This window comes from Artemia franciscana, unplaced genomic scaffold (genome assembly GCF_032884065.1).
Source record: "Artemia franciscana unplaced genomic scaffold, ASM3288406v1 Scaffold_1422, whole genome shotgun sequence".
Taxonomy (NCBI): domain Eukaryota; kingdom Metazoa; phylum Arthropoda; class Branchiopoda; order Anostraca; family Artemiidae; genus Artemia; species Artemia franciscana.
In genome coordinates, this window is record NW_027062824.1 from 18,902 (window position 1) to 33,239 (window position 14,338).

At 36.0% G+C, this 14,338-nt stretch overlaps 1 protein-coding gene across 1 annotated transcript in view; it reads right to left on the reverse strand.

The window, feature by feature from the left end:
• LOC136042533 (eukaryotic initiation factor 4A-I-like) overlaps positions 1 to 14,338 on the reverse strand; it is an 86,284-nt gene that overhangs the window by 11,944 nt on the left and 60,002 nt on the right. Inside the window, exons 9-11 of the mRNA XM_065727494.1 lie at positions 12,255 to 12,389; positions 5,422 to 5,565; positions 4,102 to 4,320 (exon numbers count right to left, since the gene is read on the reverse strand). Of these exons, the coding sequence (XP_065583566.1) occupies positions 4,102 to 4,320; positions 5,422 to 5,565; positions 12,255 to 12,389 (498 nt within the window). The remainder of the gene's footprint in view (positions 1 to 4,101; positions 4,321 to 5,421; positions 5,566 to 12,254; positions 12,390 to 14,338) is intronic.

The following is a 14,338-nucleotide window of genomic DNA, read 5'->3' on the forward strand; positions in this document are numbered from 1 at the left end:
AACCAATAAAAAACTAAAAAAAAAAAGGAAAAAACTAATAAATGACGACACTCAAAGAGAAAAAAAAGGCAAAAACTACAAAAAAAACTAAAAACTAATAGAAAAAATAAAAAAGCTAAAAAACTAAAAAAACTAAAAAAAGGCAAAAACTACAAAAAAAACTAAAAACTAATAAAAAAGCTAAAAAACTAAAAAAACTAAAAAAAAGGCAAAAACTACAAAAAAACTAAAAACTAATAAAAAAAATAAAAAAGCTAAAAAACTAAAAAAAACTAAAAAAACTAAAAAAAGGTAAAAAACTAAAAAAACTAAAAACTAAAAAAAACTAAAAAAGGTAAAAACTAAAAGAACTAAAAAAGAAAAAAATAAATGACGACACTCAAAGAGAAAGCGACCAGGACAAAAGGAATGTTCGATTAGCAATCAACAAAGCACCGGGACACAGGGAGTATAAATGACGACCCGGGGGAAACAGGGGGATATAAATGACGACCGGGACAAAAAAACTAAAAAGAAAAAAAAACTAAAAACTAATAAAAAAACTAAAAAATCTAAAAATCTAAATAAGCTAAAAAAGAAAAAAAAAGGAAAAAAATAAAGGAGAAAAACAAAACTAAAAAGACCGGGACACAGGGACACAACTACAACGGGGACACCGGGGGAAACAGGGGGATATAAATGACGACCGGGACAAAAAAACTAAAAAGAAAAAAAAACTAAAAACTAATAAAAAACTAAAAAATCTAAAAATCTAAATAAGCTAAAAAAGAAAAAAAAAGGAAAAAAATAAAGGAGAAAAACAAAACTAAAAAACGAATGTATATACAGACCGGGACACCGGGATACAAATGACGACCGGGACCCGGGACACAGGGAATATAAATGACGACCGGGACACAGGGACACAACTACAACGGGGACACCGGGGGAAACAGGGGGATGTAAATGACGACCGGGACACCGGGACAGGGAATGGTCGATTAGCAATCACCATCAACAAAGCTCAAGGGCAATCATTAGAATCATGAGGTATAGATCTGAATACAGATTGTTTTCCCATGGACCATTATATGTTGCATGTTCAAGAGTCGGTAAACCTGACAATCTATTTATATGCAAAGACAATGGGACAGCAAAGAATGTTGAATATTCGCAAGTTTTACGTAGTTAAAACCATATATATATATCTATCTATATTCACAGGTGGGACATAGGGACACAACTACAATGGCGCGTAACTATTATGGCGCGTAACGACTTACGCGCGCGGGGGGGCTTGGGGGGGGCGCGAAGCGCCCCCACCAACTAGGTGTTGGGGTGGCGCGAAGCGCCACCCCAACAGCTAGTATATATATATATATATATATATTGTTGTCGGTTAAAGAGGGCTCGTTTAAAGACAAAGTCTGTGTTTTCAACCAACCCTCCAATGTCAAACCCATCCAATGTGCCCACACAACCCCAAATGGCCTCAAATCAACAGTTTAAGTCGTTTTAACCAGGACTGTCAAAAGGCAAAATAAAATGTGCCTCTAAAGGCAATGTGATAAGGCAGTCGAAAAGGTAAAAAAAAGACTACAGCACAAAGCCACAAAACGTTAACGCAGCAGCAACACTATTTTCGCCTTCCATCACAAGTGATATAAGTGTCATACCTTGCTGATTTCAGTCATGCAAAATTTTTCTGCATGATTTGAATGCCCAGAGTAGGGTTTTTGGCTACCACCCAAAATTGGTCTGTAGCCCCCCTCCCCTTCCGACAAGTTAAAACATATAGATAGTTCCCAGCTTTTGACTCATGAAAATTCAGGAATTTTTCAAGGAATCGTCCTAAATAATTAAATCTTAATCATTGATAATCATCATGATTGCTATAAGATTATCCTAAATAACAACCATCAGAAACTTAATTTAATACACGAGCACTTACATGCACATAGTACCTCCCCATCAACTATATGGGGATATGAGTCCCCATCAACTTTCTCCTTGGATGTTTCAACTTAGTACCCTACTTTGTTCCTGAGATGTTGCATCTATACCATCGACGAACAGCATACACTTAAACTCTTTAGACTTTCTAAACTCTTAGAAAACTGATAGAATTGTTTTATAAAAGGTATAAAAAAACTATTTTCGACAAAAAGATGTACAGATTTTAGAAGAAATAGTTAAGCTTCTAGGACCTAAATGAATTGCAAAGGTTAGGTTAAGCTTCTTTTATGCGTTAGAAGAAAACGCTCCAATCAAGGGTTTCAAAATTTCTTTGGTACTATAGCCTAGATAAAACAACCCAATCGGTATTTAAGGGTTCTGAGCTTCTTGATCAAATATCGAAGATTACCATAAATGCCCAAGGTAAAAAAAAAATCGTACTTAGATATTTCGCAAACGATGTTTGGTTCTCACCGAAGATTGTAGTCAACAACTCGTGATATTCTTGATAACAAATCTGAGACAGTATTGCAACATAGAGGTTCTAGAAATAGCAATCGATTTTACTACAAGACCTTTGGGCAGATTTTGAAAGAAAGAGTTAGCTTCTGGGGTCTACTTGAATTGAAGGGATAAGGTAGAGCTATTTTTTTGTGTTTAGAGACTATACTCCACTTGAAAAGATTGGCAACAATGCACAATTACAACAGTGGGGAGGAGAGAGTAAATTGATTGTTAAGGTCTCAGTAGTACAGATACTAAGTCTTCAAAACACTCTCTTACTTCACGTAGCAGTAGTGTTTAATACTAATGTTACACTTCATGTGGCAGTTAATTCAAATGAGTGTAAGTAAATTCAGCGTGGTTATAGCGTTACTAGCTGTTGGGGTGCCGCTTCGCGCCACCCCAACACCTAGTTGGTGGGGCGCTTCGCGCCCCCCCCCCGCGCGTAAGTCGTTACACGCCATATTAGTTACGCGCCATTGTAGTTGTGTCCCAGTGTCCCACCTGTGAATAGAGATATATATATATATATATATATATATATATATATATATATATATATATATATATATATATATATATATATATATATATATATATATATATATATATATATATGTTGCATATAAATAGATTTTCAGGTTTACTGACTCTTGAACATGCAGCATATAATTGTCCATGGGAAAAACAATCCGTATTCAGATCTATACCTCATTATTCTAATGATGTGTCCCTGTGTCCCGGTTGTCATTTATATTCCCTGTGTCCCGGTCGTCATTTATGTCCCGGTGTCCCAGTTTGTAATTTCTCTTTGAGTGTCCCGGTCGTCATTTATATTCCCTGTGTCCCGGTGTCCTGGTCGTCATTTCTGTCCCGGTCTGTAATTTCTATTCGAACAATCCCTGTGTCCCGGTAGTCATTTATATATCCCGCCTGTGCCCCCGGCGTCCCCGTTGTAGTTGTGTCCCTGTGTCCCGGTCGTCATTTATATTCCCTGTGTCCCGGTCGTGATTTGTGTCCGGGTGTCCCAGTCTGTAATTTCTCTTTGAGGTTCCCGGTCGTCATTTATATTCCCTGTGTCCCGGTCGTCATTTGTGTCCCGGTATGTCATTTCATCAGTTGACAAACATGACGTCAGTCGACAAACAACTTCATGACGCATACAGCTCAATCCTTATAATGACGTCAGTCGACAAACATGACGTCAGTCGACACACAAACATGACGTCACTCGACACACACACACACAGACAACTTATTTATATATATATAGATTGCCCGTCAAGATCTTTTAAGCTTACCATTTTCGTAAGACATAATGACAAATTGATTCTTTTCTCTAAGTCTTTTTTTTTATTTTTTTATTTTTTCTAAATACAGATGTTTAAATCAATGCATTTTTTTACAATATGATATCAAATATACATAAATCAGTTACCTTTTAAACAGTTTTCACTGTTGAAAGGAAAGCACGAAGGTGTATTTAAAGCCACGATTGTCAAATTGTTTCAAGCGGAACCCTTTGACAAATTTTAGGAAACCCACCCGCGCTTATAAATCCTAAATGCAACGTTTTTCTTGATTACTATAACCATATTAAATCCCCGAAGTTCTTTTCGGCTTAACCTATTTATTGGTTCAGTCTACAAAATCAGAACTTACCTTCCAGGCTCGAATCTTCTTTTTTGACCAAAATACGGATGGGATTCCTCACAAAACGTTTAGTAGACTCAAGAACATCCTCAGATACAGTGGCAGACACCAGGATGACCTGAATATCTTCAGAGAGATGCCTAAAAACATCATAGATCTTATCCTTGAAACCACGAGACAACATCTGATCAGCTTCATCAAGCACAAACAGTTTTATGTACTTGGTATCTGGAAAATGGCATCTGAAATTATTTTCAGACAACAATTTAAAAAAAAAACATTTTAATACCACATTTTAAAGTTATATTCTAAATTCCTGTTTCTGCAATATTTGAACTAAATGTGCAATATGAATTCTAAAGTGACAATTCCATATATACTGCAGAATTATTTTGAGTTTAAAATAAAAGATTATGTTCTCAAAACTATCTGAATGAGAGGTAAAGAGTGGGGGAAAACACATTGTTTTAAACACAAACACACATCCCTTGAAAAAAAAAATTATAGCCTGATATATAATGCCGGGCATTTTTTTTTTTTAAATGAATATTTGAAAAGGATTTTTAAGAAGACGATTGTGATAAAAACAAAAACTTGAAATATACTGTTCGTATTCTAGATTCTCAGACATTAAGATATTTTTTAAACCGATAAAGGTATCTTAGCCATTTCGATTTTTAAAACGGAAATATTGGCTATTTTTCTTGAATATAAATTTTCTATTGTGGTTTTCTTTTTTACATACGTTCAACACAAAAAAACAGTGGGTTTTTTTTTGTTGCTTTAATAGGCAGACAATTTTTTTTTCTTTGTGATCCAGCAGTGGCAAAAAGAAAAGCAAGCCGTCTATAGTAGGGGAGGGGCACAAAAAATATTTCAATTAGAGAGAAACTTGACTTGAGGGATTTAAAATCTGAATTACCAAATCGGGAAGGAGCATATATAGCTTTCTTTGCCTCAGGTGGCTTGGTCCCGCAGCAAAGATGATTATACCCAAAAAAATTTTAGCCCCTGGTATACAGAGAACAAAAACCAAAACGAAACTAAAACTAAAACGAAACAGAGGAAAAAATATTGATTAAACTCACCATAATCACCTAGGAAGATTGCACTCACGTAAGTCTGTACCCTAGAAAGATCACAACCGGAGGATTCTACCCCGATGAAAAAGTTTCCGAAAAATTACGACCATAAAAGATTATAGTCACAGGCACCACCAATTCAAAAAGTAAGAGACAAAAACCAATCAGGATGAAAATAAAATAAAAAAAATATTAAAAAAGGATAGGAAAAAGTAACTAAAAAAAGAGCATAAATATAAATACTTACTCAGGGCACGCCGTGAAATCATGTCAAAAACTCTACCCAAAGTGCCAACAACTATATGCACTCCTGGGCTGCTTAATTTTTTCAAGTCCTCATGGACATTTGTGCCACCAATACATGCGTGACACTGTGCTCCCATATAGTCACCTAAAAATATATCAGTCACCAAATAAGAGTGGTATAGTATCACATATACATCATATAAAGTAGGGTATCTCACTAAACCATTGTTTAATTAACCAGTACTTGACACACCAGCTTTAGATTAAGTCTCCAGAGATTATACTATTATCAAAAACGCTTTTACCTTTTACCTTTTACAAAAACGCCAAGCCCTTTTACCATTTTTGACAAAGTGAATTTTAGATACAGTCAGGAGTGGTCGCACTTGTGTCTAGAACGTAGTTACGGCTAAAATGGGGTTATTTAATATACAACTGTCAAACATCGAAAGTTATTAAGTTTATACTTCTAAGTATTCATCACCTGTCTGACATTAAATAAAAAAAAACAAGTTTTTTTAGCTGAAAGTAAGGAGCGACATTAAAACTTACTTCGTATATGAAAGGGGCTGCTTCCTCATCACCGTCCCGCTCTTTACGCTAAAGTTTGACTCTTTCTCTCAGCTCTGCTTTTTAAAACAGTAAAAAAAATTAGCGTAAAGAGCAGGGCGTTGATGAGGAAGCAGCCCCTTTCATGTACGAAGTAATTTCTGTTCGTTTTAAGTTTTAATGTCGCTCCTTACTTTCAGCTAAAAAAAATTTTTTTTTTATTTAATTTCTGAACGTTTTTGAATCAATGCATGTTTTGATTTTGGCTCTCCGCAGAGGAATAATTAACACGAAATTTGCAAGTTTTTTTTTGGCTCAATGGTTTTCTCATAGTTTTGATCGACTGATTTTGAGAAAAAAGGGAACGGTGGAGGAAGCCTAGTTGCCATGCGATTTTTTGGTTACTTAAAAAGGCAACTAGAACTTTTAATTTTTTACGAATGTTTTTATTAGTAAAAGATAAACGTAACTTATAAATTAGCTTACGTAACAAACTTTTGTAATCTCATGTTTTTATTACATATATGAGGGGTTCACCCCCTCGTCAGTACCTCGCTCTTTACACTAAAGATTAAATTGTGTCCCAATTCATTAAGAATGACCCCTGAATCACAAAAGCCGTAGAATAAATAGTTGAAAATAAATAGCGCGGGAGGGGGCCTAGGTGCCCTCCAATTTTTTGGTCACTTAAAAAGGGCACCAGAACTTTTCATTTCCGTTAGAATGAGCCCTCTTGCAAGATTCTAGGACCACTGGGTCGATACGATCATCCCAGGAAAAAAAAAAACAAAACAAACAAATAAACACGCATCCGTGATCTGCCTTCTGGCAAAAAATACAAAATTCCACATTTTTGTAGATAGGAGCTTGAAACTTCGACGATAGGGTTCTCTGATACGCTGAATCTGACGGTGTGATTTTCGTTAATATTCTATGACTTTTAGGGGGTGTTTCCCCCTATTTTCTAAAATAAGGCAAATTTTCTCAGGCTCGTAACTTTTGATGTGTAAGACTAAACTTGATGAAACTTATATATTTAAAATCAGCATTAAAATGCAATTCTTTTGATGTAGCTATTGGCATCAAAATTCCATTTTTTAGAGTTTTGGTTACTATTGAGCCGGGTCGCTCCTTACTATAGTTCGTTACCACGAACTGTTTGATGAGGCCTGTTTATACTATCCCGATTGTTATTAAGAAATTTTCTACTATTTTAACGAAATAGATTTGTTAAACGACAAAATCTGTTAAAAACAATTTGTGGAAATGAATTGAAGGAAATGAATTGAATAGAAAGTCTAGAAACAAAAGCTTGAATGTGAATAGGTTTGAAAAAGCATTTCAAATTTTCAAAAACTGTAAAAGTTTTTTTTAATTATTTTTTATTTTCAAGCTCATAATCCGTCAAAAATTTTTTTACAATATTCCAAACTGTCAGAGAATTTTCACTGGCGAAATCTTTTCCCACGACTGGATTTCTGTTCTTTTTTTTATACTGAAATGCAGCTTGCTGGCCTAGTGTATTTTTCCGCTTTTCCATTAATTGGCGAGAGGAGGTCGGTGGTATTTTTTAAGTTACTAATCAAATGCTAAAGATGAGGAATCTCAATTTCAGATAAAAAAAAATTTATGTTCTGTATCCTATCTAAGCAGTGAACCCTATGAAAGCCCGATGAAGTGAATACTACAAACTACAGACTATTTTCTCTTTTCCATTAGACGTATAATGGTCACACAAGCCTGTTCCACAGGCTTTTGCAGTAAAGGTTTTTAAACAAACATGTAACAAAGTGCTTTTGTCAATTAAAAAAAAAAACTAAATGAAATTCAGCCACGAAACTCCAACAAACTAAGTGAATATTGTAAGAATTCTCCGCAAGAAATTTTGCTAAATATAAACAACCTCTTTGCATGCAACATTTTCCAATAATTGAGTGACTCTTTTTTTTTAGGTCACTATTAATATAAATCGCAAATTGGATTTTGTGGATATATCCCTTTTCAACAAAAACATAATAAAAAATGACTACAAATGACATAATAAAAATGACATAATAAAAAATGACATAATCTATCTTCTATATATATAAAAAAAAGTTGTTTGTTTGTGTGTTGACTGACTTCATGCATGTTTGTCGACTGACGTCATTATGAGGATTGAACATTATTCCGTCATGAAGTTGTTTGTCGACTGACGTCATGTTTGTGGACTGACGATATTACAGACCGGGACAAAAATGACGACCGGGACACCAGGACACAGAGAATATAAATGACGACCGGGACACTCAAAGAGAAATTACAGACTGGGACACGGGGACACAAATGACGACCGGAAATATAAATGACGACCGGAACACAGGGACACAACAACAACGGGGACGCCGGGGGGCACAGGGAATGTTCGATTAGCAATCACCATCAACAAAGCTCAAGGGCAATCATTAGAATAATGAGGTATAGATCTGAATACGGATTGTTTTTCCCATGGACAATTATATGTTGCATGTTCAAGAGTCGGTAAACCTGACAATCTATTTATATGCACAGACAATGGGACAGCGAAGAATGTTATATATTCGCAAGTTTTACGTAGTTAAAAACATATATATATCTATCTATATTCACAGGTGGGACACAGGGACACAACTACAATGGCGCGTAACTAATATGGTGCGTAACGACTTACGCGCGTGGGGGAGGCTTGGGGGGCGCGAAGCGCCCCCACCAACTAGGTGTTGGGGTGGCGCGAAGCGCCACCCCAATATCTAGTATATATATATATATATATAGATATAAATAAGTTGTTTGTGTTTTGTGTGTTGACTGACGTCATGCATGTTTGTCGACTGACGTCATTATAAGGATTGAGCATTATGCCGTCATGAAATTGTTTGTCGACTCACGTCATGTTTGTCGACTAACGAAATTACAGACCGGGACACAAATGGCGATCGGGACACCAGGACACAGGGAATATAATGACGACCGGGACACTCAAAGAGAAATTACAGATTGGGACACCGGGACACAAATAACGACCGGGACACAGGGAATATAAATGACGACCAGGACACAGGGACACAACTACAACGGAGGCGCCGGGGGCACAGGGGGGATATATAAATGACGACGGGGACACAGGGAATGTTCGATTAGCAATCACCATCAACAAAGCTCAAGGGCAATAATGAGGTATAGAACTGAATACGGATTGTTTTTCCCATGGATAACCGGGACACAAATGACGACCAGGACACAGGGAATATAAATGACGACCGGCACACTCAAAGAGAAATAGCAGACTGGGACACCGGGACACAAATGACGACTGGAACACAGGGAATATAAATGACAACCAGGACACAGGGACACAACTACAATGGGGACGCCGGGGGCAGAGGGGGGATATATAAATGACGACGGGGACACAGGGAATGTTCGATTAGCAATCACCATCAACAAAGCTCAAGGGCAGTAATGAGGTATAGAACTGAATACGGATTGTTTTTCCCGTGGATAACCGGGACACAAATGACGACCAGGACACAGGGAATATAAATGACGACCGGCACACTCAAAGAGAAATAGCAGACTGGGACACCGGGACACAAATGACGACTGGAACACAGGGAATATAAATGACGACCAGGACACAGGGAAACAACTACAACGGGGACGCCGGGGGGCACAGGGGGATATATAAATGACGACAGGGACAGGGAATGTTCGATTAGCAATCACCATCAACATAGCTCAAAGGCAATCATTAGAATAATGAGGTATAGATCTGAATACGGATTGTTTTTCCCATGGACAACCGGGACACAGGGAATATAAATGACGACCGGGACACAAATGACAACCGGGACACCGGGACACAGGGGATATAAACGACGACCGGGACACTCAAAGAGAAATTACAGACTGGGACACCGCGACACATTTGACAACCAGGACACAGGGAATATAAATGAAGACCGGGACACAGGGACACAACTACAACTGGGACGCCGGGGGGGCACAGGAGGGATATATAAATGACGACGGGGACACAGGGAATGTTCGATTAGCAATCACCATCAACAAAGCTCAAGGGCAATCATTAGAATATTGAGGTATAGATCTGAATACGGATTGTTTTTCTCATGGACAATTATATGTTGTATGTTCAAGAGTCGGTAAACCTGACAATCTATTTATATGCACATACAATGGGACAGTGAAGAATGTTGTATATTCGCAAGTTTTACGTAGTTAAAACATATATATATATATATATATATATATATATATATATATATATATATATATATATATATATATATATATATATATATATATATATATATATATATATATATATATATATATATCTATATTCACAGGTGGGACACAGGGACACAACTACAATGGCGCGTAACTAATATGGCGCGTAACGACTTACGCGAACAGGGGGGCTTAGGGGGGGCACGAAGCGCCCCCACCAACTAGGTTTTCGGGGGCGCGAAGCGCCACCCCAACAGCTAGTAAAAAATATAGTTGCATAGTTAAGAGTTTAATACTATATTACATAGTTTTATATGTAGCATGGGCATAATTGGTTATGAAAACTATATTATATAATCTCATTTCTTGATTTGATTTTATTATACGATTTTTGAATTAAAATCGAACAGTTGTGGCCTTCAAGTCATGGTTAATCGTAGAAAAAGCCAAGACAGATAGTCTAATTGAGTGAGAGGTAATTCTGGCATTAAACCCCCCTTACTAGGATTGTATAAAAATGATGTTAGTTCATTTATTAAAAGATATGTCTATAGATAAGCTATGCATATAGCTTACCCGTCGCGCGTTACTGCGATCTCAAAACAAAAGAAATTCAAGGATTACTCCCCCGCGGAAAGCTCCTCCCGCGTAACAGCAACGATGATAAACCGTAAACCGTTCTCTCCCCGGAAAATTCCCCTGTTGGAGGCCAACCATCCTGTGCTTTTCCACACCCTTCCTGTTTAATTTCCATAGATTTCTCCAGGTACCCATTTAGAGCTGGGTCAACTTTGGCTGAGCTTACAGTCACGCCACTGACCCCCGTCCCAAACTAAATAATTGGGTACACTAGGATTCGATCGAACCCTCACCCCTTCAGACAAAGAATCTTGAAATCCAGCGCACCAATCCACTCGGCAAGGACGGCTCATTATCCATTAGTTTTAATAATTAATTAACACAACGAGAGCAAAAGACTGAAAGCAGGTTTTTTCGAAATTAGGAAAGATTGAAATTGGAAGTTTTGCAATGTGTATCCTAAATCTAACAAAAGATATAAATACAAACACAGCAAGACACTTGGAAGACACTTGGTATTATTATCATTATTACGGACAGACTCGCCAACTTAGCCGAAGGTCAGGCCATTAAGGTCTAAAAAATCTAATCAACCTTTTAGGGATTAGCAGCAACATTTCCTCACCCTTATCAAATACCCTGCCACTTGTTAGGATTTACCCTCTCCAACATCTTCAGCTTAATATTCAACATTTAAAACATCTCAACTCGGTACCTGACCCCGCTTGGAGATTCTTCTACTAGATACTTTTTTGTTTTTGCTTTTTTGCCATCAGATATTTTTAGCAAATTGAGAAACCAGCTCTTCTAGAGACACGTGGTAACAATTAGTGTCAATATTGGTCTTTCAAATCAAGTTCTCACCATTTAAATCCCCTTGAATGTGCAGTGTAAGTGTGACGTTAAAATCAAAGAAGAACATAGCTTATAAAACTTAACTACAGTTTAACTCTGGCTTTGTTCTTTCTCAAGCTTTGCAATATGAAAAAATTAGCTTTGTTTTGATATCCAGTGATCATGATCATAATGCTGATTTAAAGCAAGTAAAACTATAGATTAAGGAATTCATCCTGAAAGGGATATTTTAATTGGAAGCCGGCACAAAATTGGTAGCCCTTCCCTCTCCATCGCTTCCTGACTGAAGGGCCGGGAAACGGAGATAAGTACCGACGGTAGGACCTATAAAGTCCAGAGTTGTATCCGGTAGGAATCTTATTTTCCTTAAGAGGGATTTATACTCAAGGAGACAAAGGTTTGAAACTATCAAATGATAGGATATTCATGACGTACTACCATTAATGCCATTTGTATCAGTTTTCAATTCTTTAATAACTTCCCAAATATTTGGATGGCTACAGATAAAAATTCGTAAGACTGAATCTTATGATTCAAATTGCAACAGTTTAAACTCTTAAAATAAATAATTAATGAACTTACCTAAAGATAACACAACTTTTTGAATTTGCAGTGCAACTTCTCTTGTTGGTGCCAGAACTAGTGCTTGACACTCTTTTAGGCTCGTGTCAATTTTTTGTAGGATGGATATTGAGAATGTGGCAGTTTTGCCAGTACCTATAAAAAAGGGAGAAATCAATAACGTGAAGAGAGTTGCACAAATCAGCTGAAGTAGTAGTTTCAAAATAGATCAGAGACTATAAAAAATATATTTTTTCAACAAGAATATTTTGCAGTTTTGCTCAGCGATGAACCGAACAAATTGGACAATTTTTCAACAATATTTTAGAAGGTAAACCTAACAGATGCATTATACCACTTTCCTAATATTTGCTTGTTCTGATGGCGCTTTCGATAATACTGGCTTGTATTAAACAATTTAATTGTAACAAAGCACCATTTCCTCTTCTCTGTTCTTAGGGTTTTTGGCGGTTTTTAATTGTTTTAAAATTAGCTTTAAAGGTGTATACATGACAGAGGAAACTTTCGGCCTATCTCACCCAAACTGTCAAATTATTTTTGGGTGTTGATGCGATGTAACTGTTTTAGCCTTTTGTTTTCGCTTGGAACCCCCTTTAAAGAAAACATCGGTTTACTTGCCTGCAGCTTCTTCTGCTGCAACTTTTAAGGCCTAAAGTTGCTAGTAGCAATACTATATATTATTGAACTTATTCTAGGTTTTTAAAACATTCTTTTTGTTATTAATACTATAAATTTAAACTCATCGTTGTCGTTATTAGATTGGAAATTTCCAAAATCTCTGTTAGTAACATCCTAGTTTGGCAGCCAGATTTTCTTAATTTTACCCAAAAAAATTGATTTTCAAAAACACAAGCAAATCATGCTTTTTAAATATTTATGATTTAGATATATGTAAATAAATATTAGATTTTAACTGATAGATATAAGTAAATATAAATACTTTTAATATTTTTTCGTACTCCGTATCTTAACGAAATATTTCTCTTTCTCACGCATGAATAGGAAACTAAATATATATAAACACACAAACGAGTATAATTCAATACACATTAGACCAATAAGCAGTCAATAAATTACATAACAATCCCTTATAAAACATTTCGAAAATCTCTTTCAAATTAGGCTGTTCAGAAGACCAAATCACCCAGGATCAAATCTTCAGAATATTCGTTTCCAGATACGGCGGATAATACATCACAATGCAATGGCTATTGGTTGTTTGAAGATGTGAAGATGCTCGAGACTGAACAAACGAAAAAGGGCTAATTTCCAGCTGGTGGAGAAAAAAGAGAGACATATTTTGGCAAAGCCTTCCGCTAAGTCATCCTCGACGATCAAAAAAGGTAAGAAGAAAAATGCAGTTTACTTTTAAAAGTTAGCTTTTTTCTTTAATTTTTTCTCTTTTTTCTTCGCTTGCTTGTTTCCTGCTCATTTGTTTTAGAATGATTCTTTTTCTTCTTAGTTTTATTCGTTTACTGTCGAACGTCATTTATAGCCAGTGTAGTCACAGAACGTATATGTTAACATGTATAGATAAACTCTTGTCAGTGAGTTGTGCTAATATAACCATAGAATTAATTTCCTATGTTGCTCAAGATTAAAGCAAAATAAAATCATTTAAAAATTGATTTTATCTCAAAATTTCCCCAAAAAAGCAACATTTTTTTTCCCACTTCCTGAAAAATTGAAAATGTGTAGTATTAGAAAAAAGGGAATAAGTGGAATGGCATCGATTTTTTTTCCAAACATTTACGAATAAAATGTTGAAAAAAAAACTGGAAATTCACACCACTTGAGTTAACAATGGAAAAGGAATGAAACTATGATATTACTTCAGAATTTCTCACCTTCTCAATACCAACAAGTCAAAAAATATAATTTATGTTTTTGCATAGGGGTTGCATATGTTTGTCCATAAAATTACAAAAACTGCTATATACCAATGAGGATTTTTGTTCTTATTTTGATAAATGCCGTCTAATCATTTTTCTACGATTAGTTGTTTATTAATCAAAGTTATACAGGTCAATTCCCTTACTGAATGCTAAATCTAAGTCAAATTAAAAAAAAAAAAATTTGTGCTC